The sequence below is a fragment of the Mirounga angustirostris genome, unplaced genomic scaffold, assembly GCF_029215605.1.
Source record: "Mirounga angustirostris isolate CCGP_5_RB_7025 unplaced genomic scaffold, mMirAng1.0.hap1 SCAF_12, whole genome shotgun sequence".
NCBI lineage: Eukaryota > Metazoa > Chordata > Mammalia > Carnivora > Phocidae > Mirounga > Mirounga angustirostris.
In genome coordinates this window covers 62,881,767-62,891,935 of record NW_026991720.1, presented here as the reverse complement: position 1 = coordinate 62,891,935, position 10,169 = coordinate 62,881,767, and the positions used below count along the sequence as shown (strand labels likewise).

At 37.7% G+C, this 10,169-nt stretch overlaps 1 protein-coding gene across 1 annotated transcript; it reads right to left on the bottom strand.

The window, feature by feature from the left end:
* Positions 1-2,459: 2,459 nt before the first annotated feature.
* On the bottom strand, positions 2,460-10,011 carry NDUFA4 (NDUFA4 mitochondrial complex associated). Its single transcript, XM_045864641.3, has 4 exons — positions 9,846-10,011; positions 8,712-8,800; positions 6,951-7,011; positions 2,460-2,676 (listed from the first exon to the last, which is right to left on the bottom strand). Exons 1-4 carry the CDS (start codon positions 9,885-9,887, stop codon positions 2,620-2,622), a joined length of 249 nt encoding a protein of 82 aa, XP_045720597.1. The 5' UTR covers positions 9,888-10,011; the 3' UTR covers positions 2,460-2,619.
* Positions 10,012-10,169: the final 158 nt, after the last annotated feature.

Sequence of the window (10,169 nt, the reverse complement as noted above, 5' to 3'; positions counted from 1 at the left end):
AAGAGTCACCTGTACCGACTTAAGACTGGATACTCTGTTCTAGATGCTTAATGAACTGGCCCTTTATTTAAGCATCCATTTAACAAGTATTTATTGAACACCAGTTATGTGCTAGGTACCATTGCAGGTGTTATGGATACAACAATCGGACAAAAAATACTTGTCTTCATGGAGCTTAACTTTTAGTGAGGGGAGATACTTCAAACAAAATAAGTAAGCTAATTACATATTAGGACAGTAATAAATATGGGAAAAAAATAGTGATGATGGTGAAGCAGGGTGCAAAATTTGGGACAGGGAAGGCCTCATTGAAAAAGGTAACACTGGAAAAAGACTAGAAAAAGTGAGAGAGCAAGCCATGCCAATATTTGGGGAAGAGAATTCTAAACCAGATATCAAATCCCTGAGGCAGGAAATATGCATTGAGGTGGAAAATCAAGGAAATCCACTTGGTGGAGGTGTGTTAGCAAAGTAGAAAATAATAGAAAGTAGAGTCAGAAAGTTGAAATATCTGGCTTTTGAACAAAATGGAAAGATGTTAGCGGGCTTTGAGCGAAAGAATGTCATATTCTGACATACATTAAAGATCATTTAGGTTGCTGTGTTGAGAACCATAGACAGGGAAATTAGTTGAGAGGTTAAATAACTGACGTTAGCTGACAATGGCTTAGGACCATGGTGACAGGGGAGAGAATTATTTGTTGAAAACAGTGAGATTCTGGGTATATTTTGAAGGTTAGAGCAAACATGACTTACTGATATATTGGGGTATTGAAAAAAAAAAGGTTAGGGACACCTGGGTGGCTCAGTCATTAAGCGTCTGCCTTCGGCTCAGGTCATGGTCCCAGGGTCCTGGGATCAAGTCCCACATCAGGCTCCCTGCTCAGCAGGAAGCCTGCTTCTCCCTCTCCCCCTGCTTGTATTCCCTGTCTCTGTCAAATAAATAAAACCTTAAAAAACAAAAAAAGTTGGGGCACCTGGGTGGCTCAGTCGTTAGGCGTCTGCCTTCGGCTCAGGTCATGGTCCCGGGATTCTGGGATCGAGCCCCGCATCAGGCTCCCTGCTCCGCGGGAAGCCTGCTTCTCCCTCTCCCACTCCCCCTGCTTGTGTTCCCTCTCACTCTATCTCGCTGTCAAATGGATAAAAAAAAAAAAAAAAAAAAAACCTTTAAAAAAAAATAAAAAGTTAATGAAGACTGAGGATTTTGGCCTTAACTCTAAGGATGATGTTCCTATGAACTGGTATGATTGAAGATAGTGGGACTGAAGATTGTAGATATGGAGTCTGAGAGGTTCACAAATTCAGAATTGGACATGTTAAATTTAAGATGCCCATTAGACATCCACATGGAGAGGATGAGTGAACATAGATATATCCATATATAGTAGGTGTGTATGTATATATATGTGTATATGTATATGTGTGTGTATATACACACACACATATACATATGGAAAAACATTTGGTCTGAAAAATTTACCTAGGACATCCACATCATATTTGAAAATATGAGACTGGATGAAGACTGCAGATAATGAAGAGGTCCCTAAGTGTTTTTTCTTTGGGGTATTCCAATATTAAAAGGTCACAAAGATGAAAGTGCAGAACCAAGAAACTGAGTAGAAAAGCCAATTATGTAAAAGAAAAACAAAGTATGTTGTTCTATAGACTACAGGATTAAAATGTTTCCAAGAAGAGTTATGTCAACTGTGTTAGGTCAAAATGAGTACTGATTATTGACTTTTGAATTTAGAAACATGGACATAGGTAACAGATGACCTTAATAAAATCATTTTTAGAGTAGTAAAGGTGAATTCTGATCAGGGTGAATTAATAAAACTTTAAAGAAGTGAAATTCAGTGTAATTTTTGCTTGGCTCTTTTTTGTTTCCTTTTCAAGTACCTACTGGGAAGCATTTGCAAATTTTGAAAACTGCAACTTATCAAATATACATAAATGCTAACCCAAGACATCAGTATTTAAATGCAGCTTTGCTTGGTGACCTCATTAAGGAACAAAGTAGTCCGCTGTGATTAAATCAGCACAGTAAAAGCATAATGGCCACTAACTCAATGAACTAGATGGACTCAGATCCAACTACAATCCGGGATAACCTTGAAAATCTCCAGCATGGAGTATGCCATGGTAAAAATCATTGGCAACATGTTTCAACATCAGTCAGCAGCAGAAATCCAAAGGTTTCCACTTTGCCAATGCCAGACACCTGAATACTCTTCCCGATCTATCTTTGCATATTTCCAGTTCCAGTTGTTAAATATACCTAGTGAAGTTACCAAGTCCTATACAAAAAATGAGAAGTGTTTTGAGCAGTTTAAAGTCTTATTTTCAAATTATACAAATAGATGGAAATTCAGGAAATTCCTTAAATTCTAAGTTTATTTCTTATACTCTAGTTATAAAGTTCAGAGCAGATTTTCAGCATTAAATAGTGACACATATCAAGTTTCAGATATTTATTATTCAGTGTAAACCCCAACACAATACACCAACATGATTTCGTGCATTTAGAGGGGAAATATTTCCTGGATAAGTGGAAAATTGTGCGGATGGCTTCTGGAAGACCTTCATTCTAAGCAGCTTTATAGTGAAACATTTCATTTAGAAGTCTGGACCTTCTTTCTTCAGTTTGCTGTAATCTACATTCACTGAGTAGAACTTGGAAAAGAAAAAAGATATTTTAGATAATCTATCAAACACACAGAGATGATACAGAAGTTTTAAAATTATTTTTATTCAGCTTTCTATAGTAACAATTACAGACATGAATTTTTTATTATGGATATTTAACAATATAAAAGTCATCCAAAGAAAGACACTAAAATTCCAGTCCTTTAATAATGATTTTAGTAAGGTAAAAATATTCAATCTACCTCAGAAGAACAGTGTTAGTATGTTCCCTCAATTTTCTAAATCAAATTGCATCAGTATCAAAGTGACATCTGACCACTTCCGGTACAAAAGTTTTTAAATACCGTATTTTTGCTTCTAAATAATACTGTATTTAAATCATAATCCATGTTTGGAAACCTGTAATTTCTAAAAATTTCCAACTAAAATTAATTTTAGAAATCTATGATTGCTTTAGGAAAAAACTGCCTCTAACTCTCAACATCTTTTTTTTTAAATAATTTGTATTTGAAACATCTCCAGAGTTTCTACTGAGAAAACATTAGGATTTATACATTAAGCCCAAGGCTATAATCTTGGGTTTACAGAATCTTGTACCAAAGAACACTGAAGAGGTTGTGATATAATTACTTGAAGACTATGTTATTTTAACTCCAAAAGAACTAAAACTGCAGAATCATCATCAACATTTTCTTCAGGGTTTTGAAGAAGCTCATAAATCTGTTTCTATTATTTTTCAAACCCTTTTCTTTATTTTTCCAAACATACCCTAACTTCTTTATGTCTAACTGAAGAATTCAAAATTCTTATTTTACTTAAGTTTTAAAAAAAGAAAAATTCCCAGGTTGTAAGGCTTATCCTTGAGTTATACACAAAGTTGCATAGACAGAGAAGTACAAATAAGCCAAAGAGCAGTAATCTTTGTTCTGACATTGTTCTTATGAAGCAATGGAACCTAAACGAGATTTTTGAAAATAAACTAATTTGTGTGACCTTAACATGTTAACAAAATTAGAGGGACTATTTATAAAAGAACTACAGGCTACATATTAAGAAAGTAAACACTGATTGGGTTTTTCTAACGGATGCCAGACACAGCCTTACTCATTCTTACTTTATAAAAGAAGCAACTGAAGATCAAGTTACAAGATTCGCCAAACACCGAATGAGAAACAGGATCAAGCCCTTACACTCATGCAGAGTGGAAAGGTCATAATATCTTTGCCAATTTTGTCAAAACTACGCAGGCTTCTGATGTATTTGCTTCTATTTGGTTCCATGTGCCAGCATCAAAATTCTCTGAAGTAACGAATTTTCGAATCTGTTTTATTTTTCAGCTTCCATGTCCCCATTCTTTTTCTCAATTTAATGGTGGCTACCTGGAAGGTCTCTGGAACAACAGTTGGGAAGGCACACATATTCTGATCATGGCTTTGGGATGTTTTATTCAGTTGAGAGTGTTGCTGGGCCTTTAATAAGCTTAAATCCTATTTTAGTCCTCTCGTGTCTTAACTTCGGCTAGATTTGCAAAGTGGCAACAATCCCCAAAATTTAGTGGTTTACAACAACAAAGGTTTGTTTTTCACTCACATTACATGCCATTTGTAAGCTGACTGCTCCATGTTCTCTTCATTGCAATTCTGGGTTGAATGAAAAACCCTTAACTGTCCGTTTTGGTCTCAGGACAGATGAAATAGAACAATGGAGGAAGCACACACTGGTTCAGAAATGGCAGGTATCACTTCCCCTCACTTAGGATTTTCCAGAATAAGTGATGTGGCCAAAAATAAAAAAAACAAGTATCTTAGGTGACAGGTAGTGAATGATAAAAATAATCTAGTCTACCTCACTGTTTAGGTTTAGAAGCAGTAGCAGGCTTATTCACTCCAGGCTCACAAGTTTCTGGACTTGGTTCCCTTTTATTTCTGCTTACAAATCGCCCAATTCTACAAGTTCATCTCTTGGCAAATAAAGGCAATAATAGTCCACTAAAATCCTGTTTTCCAAGATCTTTTCCTGTAACAAGCTCTTTAGGCACATGGTCGTCCTTCCAAGTTACAGCAGGTGATACTTATTGAATGTTTTATATCAAATATGATTCATCTTTCCAATCTCTAAATCAGTATCAGCTACTCATCCCATTCATGCCACACAAATTAGACTTTTGTTGCAGCAACATTCCATTTCCACTTCATATGTCCTCATACTGGCATGTGTTATCATAGTGCCAGGGCACTGGTTAATTGCCTTCATTATCAGAATCACCTAGGGAGCTTTTTGAACTACACCTACCCAGAGACTCCAAAACACAATTTGGTGGAAGGATCAAGGCCTGTTTTTTTCCCTTTTCTTTTTTAAAGTTTACTGGATGTGGAATCATTTTCTTTAGAATGTACTTAATTTAAACAATCTTATAAGAGAGGAAAAATAAATCAGGATGCCCCTTTACCATTTTTTCAAGTTAAAATGTAATACACAGGTTAGGTGACTCATTTCAGCTTTGCCAGCACATTTTTATCTGTTTCTTGCAGGGACATCCATTTAGATTTGGGAGCCCAATTATGATCAGACAATTAAGTGGAAAGCTTGTAATCAGAAAAGGGCAATAATTATCTTAAAAGTTGCTCTTATCAATAATGATAGCAGCCATCTCCATCTGATGTAGATCTGCTAAGGGTCCTGGACATTCATTGGTCAGAGCACCCCTTCTTGAAGTGCTTAAGCACACTGCTATTTCTTTTGATGAAGCACCTTAGTACACTGGAAGTGCACATGGTGAGTTATACACTTTAAATAGGTAAATTGTATGCAATGTGAATTATACCCTAATAAAGGTGCCCTGGTTTTAGCATTTCCAGAGATTCTTTGTATGCAAAATTTTTACACATAAGGAAGGTTCTTTTAGGGAATTAACAAATGGTCTCAGATTTAAAACATGGATGGGCTTTAAGAGCATTATGCTAAGTAAGATACATCACACGGAGAAAGACAAATACTGCATAATATCCCTTATATGCAAAATCTAAAAAAGCTGAACTTGTAAAAGTAGTAGAATGGTGGTTACTAGGGGCTGGGGGGTGGGGGAATTAGGGAGATGTTGTTTAAGAGTACAAACTTGCAACTAGTAAATAAATAAATCCTGGAGATACAATACACAACACAGGAATTATAGTCAATGATATTGTATTATAAATTTCAAAGCCACTAAGACACTAGGTCTTAATTATTCTCAACACAAAAAAATAGTAATTATGTGACACAATAAAAGAGCTAGGTAATGCTAATATAGTAATCATACTGCAATACACAAATGTATCAAACCAACCTTGTATACTTTATACTTAACATAATTTTATGTGCCAATTGTATCTCAGTAAAATAAACTGGGGCGCCTGGGTGGCTCAGTTGGTTAAGCGACGCCTTCGGCTCAGATCATGATCCTGGAGTCCCGGGATCAAGTCCCAGATCGGGCTCCTTGCTCGGTGGGGAGTCCGCTTCTCCCTCTGACCCTCCCCCCCTCATGCTCTATCTCATTCTCTCTCTCAAATAAATAAAATCTTAAAAAAAAATTAAAATTAAAAAAAAATTAAATAAATAAATGGTCTCAGTCCATAAACTCATTCTGTGAAAGCGTAGTCCCACAAACCACTTTTCAGGTAAGATGTTAAAAAGTTTAGTTAGAAGGTTCATTGTAAAATTTAAGTTCCACATGACTTTCATTTCTTCCTAATTACCCTCACCTGAAATATTTCAACCATACCAACAAGAAAGAAGAGCCAACCAAACCATCCACTGAAATAGTACTACTCAAAGTGTGGTCCATGGACCAGCAGCATCAGCATGACCTGAAACCTTGTTAGAAATGCAAATTCTTACTCTCCACAACAGACCAACTAAATTAGCATCTCTGGAGATGGAGCTGAACAATATGTGTTTTAACCACCTGTCCAGCTGAGGCCTATGTACACTGAAGTCTGAAAACCACTGCACTAGACTATTCAAGATCTAAGAAAATGGTATATGATAGCTATTACCACCTCTCCTTTTTTTAGTCAAATCATGAAAACATTATCTTAATTTCACATCCAGAGTCTAAAGTCTGTGAATAAAATCCTTAGAAAAAAATATTTGCTAGGGAAATATGCCATTTTAATTTCATATAGAAAATCTAGCAATTCCTCCAAAGTTCATCGTAATGGAATTTTACATGTATATCCAATTTAAAAAAATAAAAATAAAAACCTACTACATGAGTATTAAAATATACTTTCTAGCAATTCTGAAACAATTTTGTAGCTTACCTTGTATTGATCATTGGGACCCAGTTTGTTCCAGGGTTCTGGGTTATTCTTCCTATCCCAACTAAAAGGAACAAACATTATAATTGTTATAAAAATAAAACTATTTAAAATATTTTTGTACTTCCTAAGAAGCTTGTATTTCGAATAGATCTCATTTTCTATTAGAATAAGTATGGTGTTGTTTTCATTAGAGTTGGAGCAGACACAGGCTCTATAATTAGCAATTCCATGTAATCAGTTAGAAAAAAAGGTAGAGGGCGCCTGGGTGGCTCAGTTGGTTAAGCGACTGCCTTCAGCTCAGGTCATGATCCCAGGGTCCTGGGATCGAGTCCCGTATCGGGCTCCTTGCTCCACAGAAAGCCTGCTTCTCCCTCTGCCACTCCCCCTGCTTGTGTTCCCTCTCTTGCTGTGTCTCTCTCTGTCAAATAAATAAATAAAATCTTTAAAAAAAAAAAAAAAAAAGAAAAAAGGGTAGAGTACTACTGGGTATTTACCCCAAGATACAGATGTAGTGGAAAAAAGGGGCACCTGCACCCCAATGTTCATGCAGCAATATCCACAATAGCCGAACTGCGGAAGGATCTGAGGTGTCCTCAACAGATGAATGGATAAAGAAGATGTGGTTCATAAATACAACGGAATTATCACTTAGCCATGGAAAGGATGAATACCTACCACTTACATCCACATGGACGGAACTGGAAGGTATTACGTTAAGTGAAATAAGTCAATCAGAGAAAGATAATTATCATATTGTTTCACTCGTATGTGCAATAAAAGAATTAGCACAGAAGATCGTTAAGGGAAGGGAGGGAAAACTGAATGGGAAGAAATCAGAGAAGGAGACAAACCATGAAAGACTCCTGACTCTGGGAAAGTGAGGGTTGCTGAAAGGGAGGTGGGTCGGGGGATGGGGTAACAGGGTGATGGGCATTAAGGAGTCCATGTGATGTGATGAGCACTGGGTGTTTTACGCAACTAATGAATCACTGAACACCACACCAAAAACTAATGATGGTTTGATGATATGATGATAATGATGATATGTTGACTAATTGAATTTAAATTTAAAAAAAAAAAAAAGAAAAAAGGGTAGAACACAGGGCCCCTGGGGCAGTGTATCTGTCCCTATCCCTGTCACCAGAAACTTTAAACTTGGCTTTTACTAAAGAAGTGATATATAGAAAAGTATACAGAATAACAATAAATCTCTTTTTGTTGCCTGTTGTTCTCTAACTTCAAAAGGAAGCATTCCTGGGACACCTGGGTGGCTCAGTCGGTTAAGAGTTGCCTTTGGGTTAGGTCATGATCCCAGGGTCTTGGGATCAAGTCCAGCATCAGGATCCTTGCTCAGCAGGCAGCCTGCTTCTCCCTCTGCCTGCCACCCCCCTGCTTGTGCCCGCTCTCTGACAAATAAATAAAATCTTAAAAAAAAGCATTCCTTATTGAGGAAAAGCAGGAAAAACCATTTACATGTATGAGTAACCCTGATTAAGTATTTTATAAAAATACTTATCTCAATTCTCACAAGATTACAAATAGATATTAGTAGTTCTACTCTACCCACGAGAAAAAAGAGACTCAAAGAAATATAGACAATTTTATGAACCAAGTAGATGATAACAGAACTAGGATCTGAACTTTCTATATACGACTACAAAATTTTAGGCTCTTTCTACTACTTGATGTTGACTCCCTGAAGACTGTGGCTCCTAAACCAGCTTTAGACCACTAAAGTTATAAATATTTTTAAGTACTTACCTGACATCTGGATTGAACAATGCCAGGCGCAAGACATACAGCGCTGCTCCAGTACCTCCTGCCCCAATAAATACGAAGAGGGGGATCAACTAGAATCAAACACAAAACAGACAAGAATTAACAGCCAGCTTCAAATACCTAGCTACTGAAAAAAAGAAAGGCTACAATAGTTCCTACACACTAATTCTGAAGTCTCCAACTGCTATTTTTCGGTCTTGTTTTAAAATTTGAATAAAGATACACCCTACCTTGAGGTAAGATCTCTTATAACTGTGTTCAAAAGAAATGGAATTTCTGAAAGATGTGAAAATGAATCTGGTTTAATGTAGAAAAACATATTCAAATTTTTAAATTTCCAGGAAAATATATCCAATCGTCACCTAATATTTATACATTATTCTCATTAAATTTCCCAGCCTCCTTTATCTTGAGGCTTGTAAAACAACTTCTTGGTCTGTCTTATAAGTGTTTTGAGAAACACAAATTCTGTGAAATTAAGAGTTTGAATGAGCAAAAACAAAAGCACGCCCATTACAAATATTGGTTACATGCACAAATCTCTGAAAACATACTGCTACCAATGCTTAAAGCGTAGTTACGAAATGCGTTTAAGATAAAAACTGCGTAACTGAGTTTTAGGACCACAACAAATTGATGTGCTTGGGAGAAAATTAAGATGAACTTAACCGCGAGTCACTTCTGCGCTACCGAACTCCCCCCAAATCTCAAGACGTCAAGACGTCTCAGAATCCTCAAGATTATAGACCTTTGTAATTGCCTGATGGTGCAATGCAGTGAGCACTAGATCTCTGAGGTGGCACAACAAATAGGAAACCTGACCTGCTGGTCTCCAACCCACACGGCGCACAACTACCCCTGGGTCGGACCAACATACGAGAGGGTGCAACCACCAGACTGTTCCAACATTCACTAGTTCATTTCCCTCGAAGGTATCCCTCACCTTCCGCCTGCCCGCCTAAGCCCCTCAATACCTGACGTGGTCAGAGCTCAAGGGCCTGGGTAACTAGGACGACAAAATAAGTAAGGCAGGGTCCACCCCAAGGTGAAGGAGGAAGCCGCAGCCGGACACAGAATGGACAAGTGAAGACACTGCTAAAGGGGTCACGAACTTACGCTCGGATGCTTCTTGGCCTGACCCACGATCTGGCGTAACATGGTTGCTGCAGAGGCCTCCGGTCAAGAAGAAAAAAACCAAACGCGCAAGGCCCAGCACTAAGTAATCCCTACACCGAGGATGAACGGACGTCCAAAGTCACCCAGAACCTCCTACCTAAAGGACCCCTGGCTCGGAGGGCAGTCTGCAGCAGGAGGGCCCGGATGCGGCTGTCCTTAACAGTGCCTGCCTTGATCCAGCGCCTTATGCGTCCGCTCTAACCTGGGCAGACGCTTAGCGTTCCAGTCCCAAGCGAAACATTCTCATTCCTGTCCTATATATGC

What these genes read in the sequence shown, in the direction of transcription:
- NDUFA4 (XM_045864641.3), bottom strand. Translation starts at nt 9,887, where the DNA reads ATGTTACGCCAGATCGTGGGTCAGGCCAAGAAGCATCCGAGC. An exon ending in TTGTTCAATCCAGATGTCAG is followed by an intron (nt 7,012 to 8,711) that starts GTAAGTACTTAA and finishes TGTTCCTTTTAG; the next exon opens with TTGGGATAGGAAGAATAACC. An exon ending in GTCCCAATGATCAATACAAG is followed by an intron (nt 2,677 to 6,950) that starts GTAAGCTACAAA and finishes TTCTTTTCCAAG; the next exon opens with TTCTACTCAGTGAATGTAGA.